Here is a 19743-nt window from a genome sequence, read left to right as displayed (position 1 = left end):
TTGCTTAGAATCAAGGGCAATGGTGACATCATTGAGGACCTTTAAGGTTTCAGTGACATCCATAATCTGAGCGGAAACCAGATTGCATAATATAGACATCAAGAAAGCCAGTCAGTTGACTATTGACAAATTTTTCCAACATATGCCTATAACAGTCAGGCTCAGCTCGATCTCCCCCTTTAAATAAAGGATGAATCGTGGCTGCCTTCCAAGCAATGGAAACCTCCCCAGAGAGGAGAGACAGGCTTGGCGATGATAGGGGCAGCAACCTTAAAGAAGAAAGGGTCTAAACCATCTGTCCCAGATGTTTTTTTGGGGTCAAGTTTAAGGAGCTCCTTTAGCACCTCGGACTCAGTGACTGCCTGCAGGGAGAAACTTTGTAGCGGGGCAGGGGGAAAAGAGGGAGAAGCATCGGGGATAGTCGCATGAGAAGGGGTGGGAGATGAGGAAATGTTGGACGGGTAAGGAGGCATGGATAGGTCAAATAGGAATCCTGACTTAATAAAGTGGTGATTAAAGAGCTCAGCCATGTGCTTCTTGTCAGTAACAACCACATCATCAACATTAAGGGACATGGGCAGCTGTGAGGTTTTATTCTCCAGGTCTTTAACCATTTCCCAGAACTTCTTGGGGTTAGACCCACAGAGAGAGAACTGCTCCTTAAAGTAACTAACTCTGGCCTTCCGGATAGCCTGAGTGCACTTATTTCTCATTTGCCTGAACGAGAGCCAGTCAACCTGAGTATGCGTGTGCCGAGCCTTTCGTCAAATGCAATTCTTGAGGTGGAGTAACTCTACAAGATCACGGTCGAACCAGGGGCTGAACCTGTTTTTAATTATCTTTTTCTTTATGGGTGCGTGTTTGTTAACAATATCACTGAAAATATAAAAAATAGACGGGCCAAGCGTCTTCAACAGAGGGGATCAAGCTGATTCTATACCATTTTACAGAGGCCAGTTCATGAAGGAAGGCTTGCTCATTAAAGTTTTTTTTAAAGCGTCTATGACAAATCAGGACAGGTCGTTTAAATGAGCAGCCATTACGAACACAGGCTGTAAAATAGTGATCACTAAGGTCATTACAGAAAACACCAGACTGATACCTATCAGGATTATTTGTGAGGATAACATCGAGGAGTAGCCTTTTCTGGGTGTTTGGAGTCATACCTTGTGGAATTGGTAATAATCTGAGAAATATTATGCATACAATATGATAACCATCTCAGATTTCCGTACAGAATAATACAAAATGCTCTGAGACCAGGTTGCCAAGTTGAACAAAAAGACTACAGTACACAGTTATCTAAATAAATCAGTATAAAGGGAAAAACATACCAAGACTGAAAATCTAAGTGGATACAATACTGACTTTATTATGATGAGGTAGGCCTACAATGGCTGAGTGCAAAAAGACAGCTTTCAAAATCAGGCAGCAGTCAGTGAATGGTTCAATAACCGATCCATTTCACGAGCTCTTGTGAGTTCCTCTCCCTACACATGTGGTCCTGATCACCCTACGGTGGAGGTTCTGTTGCCTGAAAAACTTCTGGAACCTGAACTCAGCGTGGGGGACCAGAGGAGTGGGCACAAGCAGGGCACTGGGCTCCCTGTCTGGGTCTTGAAGGCTGATGACCTCCAGGGGAAGGACAGGGCCTTTGTAAATATCAGGGGTAGCAAAGGGGCGTGCTCGCCCTGACCAGGGCACAATAACCTGGGGTCTCCGCCAGCAGTCCATGGAGCGGGACTGGGCCCTGGGGGGCAGCTGGAGGGAGTCAACCAGGCCCAGACGCTGCAGCCTCCAGGACTCCCCGGCCAGGGGCCTCTCAGTAGAAAGTGGGGTCTGGACTCTGAAGCCAGAGAAGGTAAGGTGTCGTACCTCAGACTTCAGACCCTTCTTAGAGGGGGCAGGCTTGGGTTTCTCTGCCACAGCCTCGTACTCCTTGCTTTGAGGAGGGCGTCTTGGCGCTGGTTGGTTGGTACGACACTTAGAGGGTTTGGAGACTTTTTGAGGAGGAGGGCGGGGCCGTCTGATCTGGGAGCCCTCAACAAGCAGGTTGACCCCTACATACTGAGGCACCTCCACTGCTACCTATAGACAGAGACAGAGAGAAAGAGAGATGACATCTGTACAACCTCTTATTCAGGGGTACATTAAACTTCCCTTTCCTAACTAAAAGGCATACACAAACACACCTCACCTGTTTGTATATAAGCTGAAAGCCCCCAGTGTGTGCCCCTCGGTCCAACCGACGGTCCAGGACCACCCGTAGAGTGTCCTCCTGCACGGCTGCACACAGGCGTGTTGTCACTGCTGTAGAGGGGGCCATGGTAGGGCTGGCATTGATCTCTATCAGCCATGGCCTCAGGTCACGACCTTTGGAACAGAAGATGTCCCACCATATTAGTATCTACCTATTTATCCTGCTACTGGTCACTATTACTCCTGTTTACATGTACAGTGCCTTGTATTGCTTCACATTTTATTGTTACAAAGCAGGATTAAAATTGATTTGTCATTTTTTTTGTCAACAACAAAATACTTAAATGTCAAAGTGGAAGAAAAATCCGTTTTTGTAAAAATATATATTTTTAATGAATAACTAAATATTTTCAAGCAGATTAACTCAGCCACACAAGAACATTCACTGTCTTCTTTGTAAGCAACTCCTGTGTAGATTTGTGCTTTAAGTTATTGTCCTGCTGAAAGATGAATTCATCTCCCAGTGTCTGGTGGAAAGCAGACTGAACCAAGTTTTCCTCTAGTATTTTGCCAGTGCTCATCCCCATCCCATTCATTTTTTATTCTGAAAAATTCCCCAATCCTTAACGATTACAAGCATAACCATAACATGATGCAGCCACCACTATGCTTGAAAATATGGAGACTGGTACTCAGTAATGTGTTGTATTGGACTTGCCCCAAAGATAACACTTTGCATTGCCACATTTGTTGCAGTATTACTTTAGTGCCTTGTTGCAATGTTTTAGAATATTTGTTATTCTGTACAGGCTTCCTTCTTTTCACTCTGTCAATTAGTTTAGTAATGTGGAGTAACTACAATGTTGTTGATCCAACTCTAACTGTTTTAAAGTCACCATTGGCCTCATGGTGAAATCCCTGAGCGGTCCTTCCTCTCCGGCAACTGGAGTTAGGAAAGACGCTTGTATCTTTGTAGTGACTGGGTGTACTGATACACCATCCAAAGTGGAATTAAAAACTTCTCTATGCTCAAAAGGGATATATTTTTTTTTACCCATCTACAAATAGGTGTTCTTCTTTGCGAGGCATTGGAAAACCTCTCTGGTCTTTGTGGTTGAATCTGTGTTTGAAATTCGCTGCTTGACTGAGGGACCTTACAGATAATTGTATGTGTGGGGTACAGAGATGAGGTAGTCATTCAAAAATCAATGTTAAACACCATTATTGCACACAGAGTGAGTACATGCAACTTATGTGACTTGTTAAGCAAATTTGTAGTGAACTTATTTAGGCTTGCCATAACAAAGAGGCTGAATATTTATCACTCAAGACATTTCAGCTTTTCATTTTTAATTAATACATACATATCTACCTCAAATACTCCAGTATCCCTGTAAATTGTAAATGTGGTATTGGCACTGACCCTGTATATAGCTTCCTCTCTTATTTATGTTTTCTTTACCTTTAGAAACTTTTCGCACCCATTGACATTTTCCACATTTTATTGTGTTACAGCCTGAATTTAAAATGGATTAAATAGTGTTTTTTTTTGTCACTGGCCTACACAATACCCCATAATGCCAAATTGGAATGATTTTTTTCAATTTTTTTACAAATTCATTAAAATTGAAAAGCTGAAATAACTTCAGCCAATAAGTATTCAACCCCTTTGTTTGCGTTTTAGTTTGTTTTTCCAATGCCTCGCAAAGAAGGGCACCTATTGTTAGATGGGTCAAAAACAAAAACAACAACCAGACGTTGAATATCCCTTTGAGCATGGTGAAGTTATTAATTACACACTTTGGATGGTGTATCAACACAACCCAGTCACTACAAAGATACAGGCGTCCTTCCTAACTCAGTTGCCGGAGAGGAAGGAAACCGTTCAGGGATTTCACCATGAGGCCAATGGTGACTTTAAAACAGTTACAGAGTTTAATGACTGTGATAGGAGAAAACTGAGAATGGATCAACAACATTGTCAATTAGGTTACTATTGTGGAGTAACTACAGAGTGAAGAGAAACATGCATCCTGTTTGCAACAAGACACTAAAGTAATACTGCATAAAAAATTGGCAAAGCAATTCATGTTTTGTCCTGAATTCAAAGTGGTACAGTGCATTCGGAAAGTATTCAGACTCCTTGTCTTTTTCCACATTTTGTTACGTTATGGCATTATTCAAAAATTGTTAAACATTTTTTTTTTTTTTACTCATCGATCTACACACAATACCCCATAATGACAAAGAAAACAGGTTTTTTGACATTTTTGCTGTTTCCATTGATCATCCTTGAGATGTTTCTACAAATTGATTGGAGTCCATCTGTGGTAAATTCAATTGAATGGACATTATTTGGAAAGGCACACACCTGTCTATATAAGGTCAGACAGTTGGCAGTGCATGTCAGAGCAAAATCAAGTCATGAGGTTGAAGGAATTGTCTGTAGAGCTTTGAGACAGGATTGTGTCGATGCACATATCTGGGGAAGCACTCCACCAGTCAGGCCTTTATGGTGGTGTTGCCAGACGGAAGCCACTCCTCAGTAAAAAGCAAATGACAGCCTGCTTGGAGCTGGCCAGCAGGCACCTAAAGGACTCTGACCATGAGAAACAAGATTCTCTGGTCTGATGAAACCAAGATTAAACTCTTTGGCATGAATGTCAAGTGTCACGTCTGGAGTAAACCTGGCACCATCCCATCGGTGAAGCATGGTGGTGGCAGCATTATGCTGTGGGGATGTTTTTCAGCGGCAGCGACTGGGAGACAAGTCACAATTGAGAGAAAGATGAACGGAGCAAAGTACAGAGAGATCCTTGATGAAAACCTGTACCAGAGCGCTCAGGACCTCAGACTGGGAACAATGCAGGAGTGGCTTCGGGAAAAGTCTCTGAATGTCCTTGAGTGGCCCAGCCAGCACCCGGACTTGAACCCAATCGAAAATCTCCGGAGAGATCTGAAAATAGCTGTGCAGCAACACTCCCCATCCAACCTGACAGAGCTTGAGAGGATCTGCCAAGAAGAATGGAATAAACTCCCCAAATACAGGTTTGTCAAGCTTGTAGTGTCATACCCAAGAACATTTTAGGCTGTATTCGCTGACAAAGGTGCTTCAACTAAGTACTGAGTAAAAGGTCTGAATACTTACAGTTGAAGTCGGAAGTTTACAAACACTTAGGTTGGAGTCATTAAAACTCATTTTTGACCACTCCACAAATGTCCTGTTAACAAACTATAGTTTTGGCAATTCGGTGCATGACACAAGTAATTTTTCCAAAAATTGTTTGCGATTATTTCACTTATAATCCACTGTATCACAATTCCAGTGGGTCAGAAGTGTACATACACTTAGCTGACTGTGCCTTTAAACAGCTTGGAAAATTCCAGAAAATTATGTCATGACTTTAAAAGCTTCTGATAGACTAATTGACATCATTTGAGTCGTTTTGGAGGTGTACCTGTGGATGTATTTCAAGGTCTACCTTCAAACTCTGTGCCTCTTTGCTTGAAGGTACCATGTTCATCTGTACAAACAATAGTACGCAAGTATAAACACCATGGGACCATGCAGCCGTCATACCGCTCAGGAAGGAGACGTGTTCTGTCTCCTAGAGATGAACGTACTTTGGTGCGAAAAGTGCAAAATCAATCCCAGAACAACAGCAAAGGACCCTGTGAAGATGCTGGAGGAAACCAGTACAAAAGTATCTATATCCACAGTAAAACGAGTCCTATATCGCCATAACCTGAAAGGCCGCTCAGCAAGGAAGAAGTCACTGCTCCAACACCGCCATAAAAAAGCCAGACTACGGTTTGAAACTGCACATGGGGACAAAGATCGTACTTTTTGGGGAAATGTCCTCTGGTCTGATGAGACATCAGTCAGGAAGTTAAAGCTTGGTCGCAAATGGGTCTTCCAAATGGACAATGACCCCAAGCATACTTCCAAAGTTGTGGAAAAATGGCTTAAGGACAACACAGTCAAGGTATTGGAGTGGCCAACACAAAGCCCTGACCTCAATCCTATAGAAAATGTCTGGGCAGAACTGAACAATTGTGTGCGAGCAAGTAGGCCTACAAACCTGACTCAGTTACACCAGCTCTGTCAGAAGGAATGGGCCAAAATTCACCCAACTTATTGTCGGAAGCTTGTGGAAGGCTACCCCAAACGTTTGACCCAAGTTCAACAATTTAAAGGCAATGCTACCAAATATTAATTGAGTGTATGTATACTTCTAACCCACTGGGAATGTGATGAAAGAAATAAAAGCTGAAATAAATTACTCTCTACTATTATTCTGACATTTCACATTCTTAAAAGAAAGTGGTGATCCTAACTGACCTAAAACAGGGAATTTTGAATAGGATTAAATGTCAGGAATTGTGAAAAACTGAGTTTAAATGTATTTGGCTCAGGTGTATGTAAACTTCAACTCTATGTAAATGTGATATTTCAGTTTTTATTTTAAATAAATTAGCAAACATTTCTAAAAACCCGTTTTTGCTTTGTCATTATGGGGTATTGTGTGAAGTTTGATGAGGGGGAAAAAACTATTTCATCCATTTTAGAGGCTGTAATGTAACAAAATGTGGAAAAAGTAAAGGGGTCTGAATACTTTCAGAATGCACCGTATGTTTGAGGCAAATCCAATACAACACATTACTGAGTACCACTCTCCATATTTTCAAGCATAGTGGTGGCTGCATCATGTTATGGGTATGCTTGTAATCGTTAAGGACTGAGGTATTTTTCATGATAAAAAAGAAACGGAATGGAGATAAAGCACAGGCAAAATCCTAGTGGAAAACCAGGTTCAGTCTGCTTTCCACCAGACACTGGGAAATTAATTCACCTTTCAGCAGGACAATTATCTAAAACACAAGGCCAAATCTACACTGGAGTTGCTTACCTAGAAGACAGTGAATGTTCCTGAGTGGCCAAGTTACAGTTTTGACTTAAATCTACGACAAGACCTGGAAATGGTTGTTTAATAATGATCAACAACCAATTTGCCAGAAGAGCTTGAAGAATTCTTAAAAGAATAATGGGGAAATGTTGCACAATGTGTGGAGACTTACCCAGAGAGACTCACAGCTGTAATCACAGCCAAAAAATAAAGTATTCGACTCAGGGTGTGAATACTTATGTAAATTAGATATTTTTGTATTTCATTTTCAATAAATTTGCTAACATTTTGAAAAACATGTTTTCACTGCCATTATGGGGTATTATGAGTAGATGGGTGAGATTAAAAAAAATATTTAATCCATTTTGAATTCAGGCTGTCACACAACAAAATGTGCAATAAGTCAATGGGTATGAATACTTTCTGAAGGCACCATATATATATATATATATATATATATATATATATATATATATATATATATATATATATATATATGTATATTTTTGAATTTTTAATTTGTATTTTTTTTAAATTAGTTATACTATTTTGATATTCATTGATTACTGCACTGTTGGGTAGAGCTTGCAAGTGAAGCATTTCACTGTACTTGTGCATGTGACAATAAAACTTGAACTTCACTGCCAATAACAACAAATATTGATGCCACTGACATCATTCACACCTAGCATGAAGTCGGCTCCGTAGAGTTCAAAGCTCCCTCGGCGTGACTCCACCAGGTCTTGGGCAGTCTGCAGGGCGTGGACCACAGCCTTCTTCATCCCTGGGACCACCACAGACCCCCACTCTGCTGCTCGGCCCTGTCCAGACAGGAAGGCCCGGAACTGGTCACATGACCACATGTTGTCCTCAGGCACCTCTGGGTGACGCTGCTGGGAGGGCTGAAAGTGCTTCTGTATGGAGTTGTTACACAGGTGGACAGAACTGGAAGAAGGGGGATATAGAGGGGAACAGGGGAGATGAGACCATAGGAAATTAGCAACAAGGTGAAATGTGGAATCAACATGGTAAAATGCCAATAACAACAGGGTAAAAATGTCCCCCTTACCTGTCCAGTGTCTCAACTGAGTAGGGCTGGGTGGAGAAGCGTAGGTAGCACTTCTTATAAAACCAGACAGTGAGAGGGTTCCAGTCAGTCACCAGGAACCACTGGCGGAGGTCGAACTTGGTGCCGTGGACCAGCAGGGGGCGCTCCAGGTACTTCTGCACCACCCACTTACTATCCTTGATCAGGGCTGGGTCACTGTCCACCAGCCTCAGGATGTCATCCAGCCGCTTGGCACACATGATGCCTGCACAGGTGGAGGGACATGGAAGGGACACAAAAACAAAGTTACTGTAGGCCTACACTATAAGCAGCATTAAATAAATATCATAGGTAAATACAGCATGAGGATACAGTTAAATAAAGTACTACTACACTTGTCTCTTCTTCCCCACTTGGAACTCACCTCTGCCCCGGGACTTGGCCCCAGGTTTGACTATCCAGATGTTGTGGATACCGTCTGTGTCTAGCTGTGGATTGACATCACGAAGCTTCCGCAACATAGCCTGACAGCTGTTCACATAGTGAAAACTCTCCTCTATCTCTACACCATCACTGAGAGGGAGAGAGAGAGTAAGAAGTGCCACTGAGATACACTGACAAAGAGATGCGTGTACTGACATGACAGAGACACATAATGATCCTACTATATGGAGTACTCACTGGACAACCAGGTAGTAATTGTGGATGAACTCCAGCCACTCTTGTTCTGTTAGGGATGGTGGTGTTTCCAAGGCAATGTCTATGTCATTGTGTTCCAAGCTGTCCAGGAAGTCCTGGCAAACTTTTAGTGCACTGTCAATCATTCTGGAGGCCACCAATGACATGGCTCGACGCTTGCATGCTTTTTTCTGACCTAAGGGATTGGACAAGACAATGAAGCCTGTAGCTCCGTTTGACCTAAATTGGGGGGATTGAGGGGGTATGCCTCTTTTTGTGAGGAATACCTTACTTTGACATGATTGGTCAGTTGATCCAGCTGTACCACCTCCCTCTCCTCGCTCACCCCGAATCCTCTCCACAACACACTGTATAAGGCTTGTGCATGCTGTCCTCCTGTAGTCCTCTATAGAGAGAGACAGAGAGACAGATAGGGAGAAATAGAGCAAGTCAGATAGAGGTTGCCACAGGAAGGTTGCCCCCCCACGCCTAAAAGTATGGAAAATGAAAGGGAAGGAGAGGCAGTACTGTAAATCCCCCTAAGACTATAGAAGTGAGGCATTTCGATAGAGAGGGGGGGAAATAGGCAGATCAGAACGCGGGGTGTGGAAAGAGACCGGTGAGGATTCTGACCGATAAAGGCATGTTTCTCATCTTCTGCCCCCAGCCTATAGCAGCGTGGGAAGAAGGAGTCAAGGTCTGCAGCATCAAACCAACGCAGGTTCCTCAGGTTCACACACAACCCAACCTGAGACAGAGAGAGAAATGGAGAGAGAGAGAGAGAGATGGAGAGAAGACAGGCATAGCCTACATAGGTGTGGTGAGTATAAAAATTATCAAAGACTGAAAAGGTAAAGAGTTTGTTCATTTCAGGGTCTCCCATGTGAAAGCCATCAAACCTTGGTGGTGAAGGTGCCTGCTTTGGCATAGTGATTGGTCATCTGTTCCTTTCGCAATGAGCGGTTGTCCACTGTCTCTCTACGCGTCGTCCAATAGAAATATGACGTTTCGTTCCTCACCATGCGAGACTGTAAGATAGATGGGCAGGGGAAAGACATAAAAAATGTGCCCCCCCCCCAACACACACACACACTTCCGTTCTATTACCATTAGGTCATACATGTCATCTGGGTCTTCCTCTCTGTCGTCTGGGCTGTCTAAGCAGAGCATAGAGGGAGATTACAATCTAGGATTTAGGCTAATGGTCAATGATAGTTAGAATCAATTACTACAAGATTTGCAGTGGCCTTCCTGTCTCACCATCGTCATCATCAATGTCATCAGCATCATTCCCATCATCTCCACGGCACCGGCTCCAGTGCTGGTTTGGACGCGGCAGGCGGCGCTCTACCCAACCCCTCGCCTTCAGGGCAGCCCGAACCACAGGGTATGGACCCTGTATGGAGAACACCATACGCATCTGAGAGAAAAAGACACACAGAGAGAGATATATAAATAGTATCTACATGACCTTAAGTATCACATATATAGCGGGTTGTCCTATTTTAGATTCTTACCTTTACAGCTTTGTCGACCAGTACTTTTGCTGTCCGCAGTCTCTCTGGGTTGATGATGGGCAGGTTGAGCAAGCTGCGCCTCACTCTTCCCTCACCTGGTGGCGCTGATATACACACATACATAAACATACAACTCAGATACAGCAGCGGTAATAACCACTTTATAAGCTACGCATTCAAGTCAAACTGTATTCTCATCTACTGTTAGTTGATGGTACTGTTATAAGTGGTACCTAAGACAAGTCCATGTTTAGTATGACTGGTTAGTCAGTGTTAAGTGTCTGAATGTTTTGTGTCTAGGCTTACATGGTATTTGCTGTAGGCCCTTCTCTGTGGTGAGGTTCAGGAACATTTGAGTGTGTTGCTGGCACAGGGCTTTGCTCTGCTGGTCTTTACTGGGGTCTCTCTCTCCTAGAGGTTCTGAATATGAGGAGCGAAAACACAACTCCATCCATCTACATGGGGTTTGGTTGGTGTTCTAGCAAAGGTGAGCAATGTTCTGTATTCAGTCACACCAATACACGTTGCTGTGACAATGACGTTGATCAGTTAGCAGAATCTACTAACAAGTAAGTAACATGACATGCTAGACGCTCTTTAAGGGAAAAACATAAGAACATCATTACATCCCCATGTAGGCCTAATGTGCACAGCAGATAAATATGCCATGAAGTTCACAAACCCTTGGGGTGTAATTGAAGCCTATACCTTGACCTCTTCAGCCCAGCATCGAAAGAGCAAACACACTGCATTTTAATACCTGGCCTCTGTATTCAAACATTTGACAATCTGACATTTTAGAGTGGGACCTTATGACTTATTCAACACTCTTCATACATACACTACCGTTCAAAAATTTGGGGTCACTTAAAAATGTTATTGTTTTTGAAAGAAAAGCCATTTTTTTGTCTATTAAAATAACATCAAATTGATCAGAAATACAGTGTGGACATTGCTAATGTTGTAAATGACTATTGTAGCTGGAAACCGCTTGTTTTTTCTGGAATATCTACATAGGCTTACAGAGGCCCATTATCAGCAACCATCACTCCTGTGTTCCAATGGCATGTTGTGTTAGCTAATCCAAGTTTATAATTTTAAAAGGCTAATTGATCATTAGAAAACCCTTTTGCAATTATGTTAGCACAGCTGAAAACTGTTGTTCTGGTTAAATAAGCAATAAAACTGGCCTATTCCATGGCTATGAAGGCTATTCCATGCTAGTAATTGCCAAGAAACTGAAGAGCTCGTACAACGCTGTGTACTACTCGCTTCACAGAACAGCGCAAACTGACTCTAACCAGAATAGAAAGAGGAGTGGGAGGCCCCGGTGCACAACTGAGCAAGAGGACAAGTACATTAGAGTGTCTAGTTTGAGAAACAGACGCCTCACAAGTCCTCAACTGGCAGCTTCATTAAATAGTACCCGCAAAACACCAGTCTCAACATCAACAGTAAAGAGGTGATTCCGGGGTGCAAGGCAGAGTTGCAAAGAAAAAGCCATTTTGAGCCTGTAATCGAACCTACAAATGCTGATGCTCCAGACACGCAACCAGTCTAAAGAAGGCCAGTTTTATTGCTTCTTTAATCAGAAAAACAGTTTTCAGCTGTGCTAACATAATTGCAAAAGGGTTTTCTAATGATCAATTAGCCTTTTAAAATGATAAACTTGGATTAGCTAACACAACGTGCCATTGGAACACATGAGTGATGGTTGCTGATAATGGGCCTCTGTACGCCTATATAGATATTCCATTTTTTTTTTTTTAAATCTGCTGTTTCCAGCTACAATGGTCATTTACAACATTACAATGTCTACACTGTATTTCTGATCAATGTTATGTTAATGGACACATTTGCTTGTCTTTAAAAAACAAGGATATTTCTAAGTGACCCCAAACTTTTGAACGGTAGTGTACATACATACTGTATATACATTTGTTCCTCGTCTTTGGCAGACAGATGATTACAGCTGGCTTCCCTCACCACTGTCAATGCACGGTGTTGGGCTTCCATCAGCTCCCCGATCTCCCTCCTCCCTCTGCCCCGGCTGGACACACTTTGGGGGCTTGGGGGCCTCCATAGAGACACTGGCCTTCACTGGCCAAGGGACCCCTGATCTCTACTCCCTATATCATGTCTCTAGCTGTGCTCTTCTTTAAGTTGTTGCTGTTTGGCTTGATCAGTTTGCCATAGTAACTGTAAAAATAATTCACAAGTTATTGTGAGGTTTCAATTAAGGATAACTATAATATCCAATGCATGAATACAAGCACATGTCATATCTGTGCAAATGTTTACATTCACTGTTTATCTAATGCTAGACAGTTTATTGTAGCATGCACTGTGTGTGTCCTGTTAGTGCTGTGGGTTGTTATTAGATGCAGTGAACTATAAAGTGGATCAAATTGCTGAGCAGAGATAACTTGGCTACACCTGTCACGTTTCTTACACCCTGGACAGGGCAGTGTTACACCTAACCTGCTACCTTCTTCAGACAGTAGAGCACTGGCCCCGTTCTAAATAGCTTAGCTATAGGATATCTGTGACATTCACAGAACAACACAGCAGGAGGATACTTTAGCTAAGGGACTGACCAAAAATCCTCAATGACAAAAATTAACATTGTCATTGACCAGGCAAACACAAAAATAGACTACCTCTTTCTCATACCAACACTTCCGTATTCGTTATTTTGCTGCTCGTTTACAAGACACCCACGCTTCTAGAGACACCTGTATCGACTGCTCTGACTGTGACGCCACAATGATCAAAGTGATTGCACGACTGCGCGTAACATTTTCCCAGGAATACATTTCGCAATTCCTCGCACGTTCTCTGCTTATGGGGTGGGGGGACTATTTGTCATAAGGCGATTTTTAGGGTATAGGTCTACTTCACTCACCTCATCGGATGTGGTGCGTTCTTCAGTTTGCAGGGTCGCACCTGCGCAATCTTCACATTGCCATTTCTCTCTGCTGCCTGTTTAGTGTCTCCATACCAACGGTGAATAAGACCAAGACATGTGAAGAGTTTTGACTAGAAGGGATACATTTTATGTCAGAATTGACCAGAATTGACTTTTAGTTGCAGGTTAGGAGAATTTACGCAGCAGGCTAGGATAATTAAGTTTAGGAAAATGATTAGGGTTAGCTAAAACGAACAAAAATGCAACTGTAGACGTCAATTTGACATAAACTGTATCCCTTCTAGCTATGGCCCACGCGAAGGCAGTGAGAGGGCTAGATTACATAGGCAAACGTTTTGCTCAAAGCAAAATAAATGCAATGTATTTTGGATATTTCATTCATTCAGATGAAATTACCTCAATACATCATTCAATTTAATTTACTGCACGACCCTGCTTGTCTCATCATGAGTGGTTAATTAATCTATGGAAATCTAGAAAGTAAGAACTGATATTTGTGATGCGTAGCATTCTGCTCTTGAAAGGTTGTTGGATTGTCTACAGTGAACAAAAAATCGCTGTCTTGTTACAATGTTGCAATATTTTAAGCTGTAGAAAAACGTGTCAGACTTTGATGTATGCTTATGGCCACTAGGTGGCGGTCAATACCCGCTTATGAAAAAAAGCGCAACCGAATAGAATCTGGTTCAAAGAAACAAGAACTACAAACATGTACTATTTCTGTTTTTTTGTACGACCATGCATTGATATCTATCCATATCTCAACCATGTTTAACGGATATTTAAATAGAAAATCAGGAGAATCCCACTCCCACGGCCAATTGCTCCATGTGGGATATGTCATATGACTGTGCAAGGTCATGGTTCTCATCCTATGGATCCAGGGATATGTCAGAGCCTAACTCCCATAATGCAGCTGGTGAAGTAGTGAAAATCTCTTACTTTTTTATTTAGATTTTTACCATAACATGAGATACTGCATAATACAAGCTATTTAAAATACAGCATTGGCAGTAGACCTACTGTATCTACTGGTATAAGAGGCAACTCTCATGGTAGCCTACCTGGAGACCAGGAGGGTAGAGAAACTAAAATCTAGCCTTATGGTCTCTATTACCTAACCACCATCATGTAAAGCTTGTAAAGCTGCTATCTGGGTAGTCCCGTGTTCTGTAAGAAAATGCAAAATGCTAACGACCATCATGTAAGCTTTAAAAACAGATTGAGTCATTGAATCCTATTCATCGAATCAGATGGCTTTTTCCTCACAAAACCATTTGATGTTGTAGGTGAATGAGAGGCTGAATAGATATTGGAGGCCCTAAGCACAGAGTTTCTAAACCTAGAGGGGCAAACCCAGAGCCACGACACTTCCGTGAATGCTTGCGAAACAGACCAAACAGACCAGGCCTGGGTTTGTGGTTTGAGAAGTCAATGAGAGAAGTTAAACATTCTTTATTAGTTCTCTAAATCTAAAGGCACAACTTGGATTCAAGCAATTTCCTGAAGTAGTTGAACCTGTTATTACTTCAACCTCGTGAAAGTGCCAAACTGACATGTTTTGATTTTCCTCAAAAACAACTTTATATCGAAGGAGTGCCTTTGATTTGACGGACTGCACATGCGCAGTTCAGCACGAGAGACGACCGTTGGACCCGATAATGTGTTTCTACGCATGAACTTAGCTAGCCAACGTCACCATGACATCACCTACGGGGATTTCTATTGGAGAAGCAGTTTAACCTATGTTCATACTGTAGTCTTTGCCCTAAGCCTGGGTGGATTGTACCATAGAAATAGAATGAATAGGAAGGGGATCTCCATTCAATTCAATGATGGCATAATGGATAGACTGGCAGCCATTTTGAGTGTAAAAACTGGTTGAATTGTTTCCACGTCATTTCAACAACAAAAAAATTAATGTTGAATCAATGTGGAAAACTGATTGGATTTGAAAAAATGTATCAACGTAAGGGAATTTTGTCTTTTTTTCACCCAACTTTTAACCTATATCCAATGACATGGTGACATTTTTTGTTGATTTCACCATTAGTTGACAACTCAACCAACTGTAAATCAAAACTAGACGTTGTACTGATATCTGTGCCCAGTGGGTTTCAATCTGTGCTGTGATTTGTTGAGTCAACCAAAATACACACTTTGAAAAAAGGGTTCCAAAAGGGTTCTTCGGCTGTCCCCATAGGATAACCCTTTTTGGTTCCAGGTAGAACCCTTTTTGGTTCCAAGTCAAACCCTTTTGGGTTCCATGTAGAACCTTCTGTGGAAAGGGTTTTACATGGAACCCAAAAGGGTTCTATCTGTAACCAAAAAGGGTTCTTCAAAGGGTTCTCCTATGGGAAAGCCGAAGAACCCGTTTAGGTTCTAGTTAGTACCTTTGTGTGTACCATGGAAATTATTGCACCACAATACCAGGCAGCCATTGTGAGTGTACCCATGAGTTTATCAGTCAGGGTTAGAGCTTCCAAGCCCGTTCTATTCATTCTATTTCTATGGATTGTACTGTGTGCTTTTGTCCTGTTTTTTCTCATTAAACATGAACAGTAGGGCAGGTGGGCTTTGTGTTGATTCAGATCTCAACTCATACACATTTAATGATGCACATGCACTGTTTGCACAATCACTTATTGAGTTGCTTTAAATGCCGGTCAAACTCATTTTACTACACAGGTGGTTGTACCATGTCATGAATCTTCATGGCCATAAGTTCACCGTCCCTCACACCAGAACAGATATCCCTTATTCTTCTCAATGTGTTTGTGAAATTCAGATTAGTAGTGAGTGTATCCTCTCCTCTCTGTTATGGCCAGTAAACCTTTATGGGTGTTTGAAGAGGATGGCACTCCATTTGGAGGGTAGAGTAAACACAGATCAGCTCCAGAGGTTTATATGGCAAGGAAGGGAAGAAAGCAAACAGTGGGTACAGTGTGTGAGGGTAGTGGGGGTGTTGAAAAAAGGATGAATATATTATGTACTGTGTGTGTGTGTGTGTGTGTGTGTGTGTGTGTGTGTGTGTGTGTCAACATGTGTATGCATGCATGTGTGTGCGTGCCTGCATGTGTCTCTATAGAGAGAGGGGCTCTCTATCCATTGGGCCATTGTCTTTCAGTCTGTGCAAGCCATCTCTTTCTCTCGGTCTCTCCTACTCCACCTCCATCTCTGCGTTCCAGAATTTGTGGCAAACAGAGAGAGGGAGTGGGGCGAAGGCAGTGAGACACACAGCGGTTCAGACAGCTGCTGTGGTCCTTCCAGTGTGAGGAGCCTCTGTCCAGCTAGGCCACGCCCCCGCTTCTCTGCCTCACAGAGCTCCATTGTCCCCACCATGACTGCCTCTACTATTGTGATGTCATAGTTTATCATTCCCATAGCAGTGCGGCTGCTGCTAGGGTAAACTGCAATTCACATTCTATTCGGGAGAGAATAATCACTATTACACATGTTGACACGACACACACACACACACACACACACACACACACACACACACACACACACACACACACACACACACACACACACACACACACACACACACACACACACACACACACACACACACACACACACACACACACACACACACACACACTTGTTTTCTTGTCTTTCTTTCTAACCAAGAGGAGATCCAGGTTCTCATATCAACTAGTACTCTCTGGTTCAGAATATTTTCATGTGGATGAATCTGTGACTCATATGTCATGGCAGACATAAAAATACTTTCTGTAACCTCACCCTTTGACCCACACTTTATCATCCCTCATTTGAATCCATTTGCATGGCAGTTGGAGCTCCCTATGTACCCCTGCTGAGTTTGACAGCACATGCAAATCAAACATTTTCTTTCTCATCCAGCCCAGGTGACTCTGGCTCATTTTAAACCAGGGGTGTTAAAAAAATATGTGGGGCAGTAGGGCGGGGGTCTCCCCCACTTCCCCTCATTGGGGGCCTAAAGCCATTAAGGGGGTCCGGGGGCATTCTCCCCTGCAAAAAAAATATGGAATTTCAACAGCTAAATGCATTAACATTGAGAGATTAGAACATTGAGAGATATTTTTTCAGGTAACTTCCCACCTGCCACAGCAGACACTGCCAGTACTCAATTACAGTTGCCACTGTGGGTCTCTCTACTCTGGAACACTCTCTACTCTGGAACACATCTACAAAGCATTGCCAAAAAAAACACTCAACAACTTCAAACATAGACTCTGACCTGTCCAATGAGCCAAACTGATTAAAGAATGCCACAGTACCCATACCCCCCCCCCCCTCTCTCTCTCTCTCTTGCTCACTCTCTGTCTCTGTCTGTCTGTCTCTCTCTCTCACATACACACATGCACAAACACACACAGATACACACTCAATTTCTGTGCAACTTCTGGCACGCGTTTACCGTGAACACTGGGTCTGTACTCACTTTAAGTTACACTTTTAACAGTGGTCAAGTAGGCTACTGTGGCTAATTGATCATAATGTAGGCTACCAGATTGGCCTACCATCAAAACTGTTCCATAACTTATTTTTTTAAAATATTTTTATTTCACCTTTATTTAAAACAGGTAGGCCAGTTGAGAACAAGTTCTCATTTACAACTGCGACCTGGCCAAGATAAAGAAAAGCAGTGCAATACAAACAACACAGAGTTACACATGGGATAAACAAACACACAGTCAATAACACAATAGAAAAAATCTATATACAGTGTGCGCAAATGTAGTAAGATTAGGGAGGAAGGCAATAAATAGGCCATAGTGGCGAAATAATTACAATTTAGCAATTAAACACTGGAGTGATAGATGAGCAGAAGATGAATGTGCAAGTAGAGATACTGGGGTGCAAAGGAGCAAAAAAATAAATAACAATATGGGGATGAGGTAGTTGGGTGGTGTCACGCCCTGACCTTAGAGATCCTTATTTATTCTCTATGTTTGGTTAGGTCAGGGTGTGACTCGGGTGGGAAAATCTATGTTTTCTATTTCTTTGCCGAGTGTGGTTCCCAATCAGAGGCAGCTGTCTATCGTTGTCTCTGATTGGGGATCATATATAAGTTGTCATTTTCCGTTTGGGTTTTGTGGGGTGTTGTTTTCTGTTTAGGTTGTTTCCCTGACAGAACTGTGCGCTTTCGTTTTCTCCTTTTGTCATTTTGTTTTTGTGAACATTAAATCATAACACTTTCCACGCTGCGCTTTGGTCTCATTCCGACGACGAACGTTACAGGTGGACTATTTACAGATGGGCTGTGTACAGGTGCAATGATCGGTAAGCTGCTCTGACAGCTGATGCTTAAAGTTAATGAGGGAGATATAAGACTCCAGCCTCAGTGATTTTTGCGATGGGTTCCAGTCATTGGCAGCAAAGAACTGGAAGGAAAGGTGGCCAAAAGAGGAGTTGGCTTTGGGGATGATCAGTGAAATATACCTGCTGGAGCGCGTGCTGTGGGTGGGTGCTGCTATGGCAGGGCTTTACCTAGTGAAGACTTATAGATTACCTGGAGCCAGTGGGTTTGGCGACGAATATGAAGCGAGGGCCAGCCAACGAGAGCATACAGCTCACAGTGGTGGGTAGTATATGGGGCTTTGGTGACAAATGGCACTGTGATAGACTACATCCAATTTGCTGAGTAGAGTGTTGGAGGCTATTTTGTAAATTACATCGAAGTCAAGGATCGGTAGGATAGTCAGTTCTACGAGGGTATGTTTGGCAGCATGAGCGAAGGATGCTTTGTTGCAAAATAGGAAGCTGATTGTAGATTTAATTTTGGATTGGAGATGCTTAATGTGAGTCTTGTAGGAGAGTTTACAGTCTAACCAGACACCTAGGTATTTGTAGTTGTCCACATATTCTAAGTCAGAACCGTCGAGAGTGGTGATGCTAGTCGGGCGGGCGGGTGTGGGCAGCGATCGATTGAGGAGCATGCATTTAGCTTTACTTGCATTTAAGAGCAGTTGGAGGCCACGGAAGGAGTGTTGTATGGTATTGAAGCTCGTCTGGAGGTTTGTTAACACAGTGTCCAAAGAAGGGCCAGAAGTATACAGAATGGTGTTGTCTGCGTAGAGGTGGATCAGAGAATCACCCGCAGCAAGAGCGACATCATTGATGTTTACAGAGAAAAGAGTCGGCCCGAGAATTGAACCCTGTGGCACCCCCCAGCCAGAGGTCCGGACAACAGGCCCTCCGATTTGTGATTGACAGAGTCGAAAGCCTTGGCCAGGTCGATGAAGACGGCTGCACAGCATTGTATTTTTATCAATGGCGGTTATGATATCGTTTAGGATCTTGAGTGTGGCTGAGGTGCACCCATGACCAGCTCGGAAACCAGATTGCATAGCGGAGAAGGTACGGTGGGATTCGAAATGGTCGGTGATCTGTTTGTTAACTTGGCTTTCAAAGAATTTAGAAAGGCAGGGTAGGATAGATATAGGTCTGTAACAGTTTGGGTCTAGAGTGTCT

The 19743-nt window shown here is 42.7% G+C and overlaps 1 protein-coding gene across 3 annotated transcripts; it reads right to left on the bottom strand.

Annotated features, from left to right (window-relative positions):
* Nucleotides 1-1346: 1346 nt before the first annotated feature.
* LOC139557183 (tubulin monoglycylase TTLL3-like) lies at nucleotides 1347-13548 on the bottom strand. 3 transcript variants are annotated; one of them, XM_071371652.1, is made up of 15 exons: nucleotides 13255-13548; nucleotides 12336-12548; nucleotides 10656-10769; nucleotides 10350-10453; nucleotides 10093-10252; nucleotides 9940-9989; nucleotides 9732-9860; nucleotides 9466-9580; nucleotides 9125-9238; nucleotides 8836-9028; nucleotides 8579-8727; nucleotides 8176-8419; nucleotides 7792-8051; nucleotides 2198-2373; nucleotides 1347-2088 (listed from the first exon to the last, which is right to left on the bottom strand). In XM_071371652.1, exons 2-15 carry the CDS (start codon nucleotides 12430-12432, stop codon nucleotides 1465-1467), a joined length of 2529 nt encoding a protein of 842 aa, XP_071227753.1. In that variant the 5' UTR covers nucleotides 12433-12548; nucleotides 13255-13548; the 3' UTR covers nucleotides 1347-1464. The 3 variants fall into 3 exon arrangements, with proteins under 3 accessions (XP_071227753.1, XP_071227761.1, XP_071227770.1); XM_071371660.1 differs by lacking the exon at nucleotides 13255-13548 and adding an exon at nucleotides 13010-13241; XM_071371669.1 differs by lacking the exon at nucleotides 12336-12548.
* Between the last annotated feature and the right edge of the window lie 6195 nt (nucleotides 13549-19743).

This window comes from Salvelinus alpinus, chromosome 2 (genome assembly GCF_045679555.1).
Source record: "Salvelinus alpinus chromosome 2, SLU_Salpinus.1, whole genome shotgun sequence".
Lineage (NCBI taxonomy): Eukaryota > Metazoa > Chordata > Actinopteri > Salmoniformes > Salmonidae > Salvelinus > Salvelinus alpinus.
This window is presented reverse-complemented; position numbering and strand designations above follow the sequence as displayed.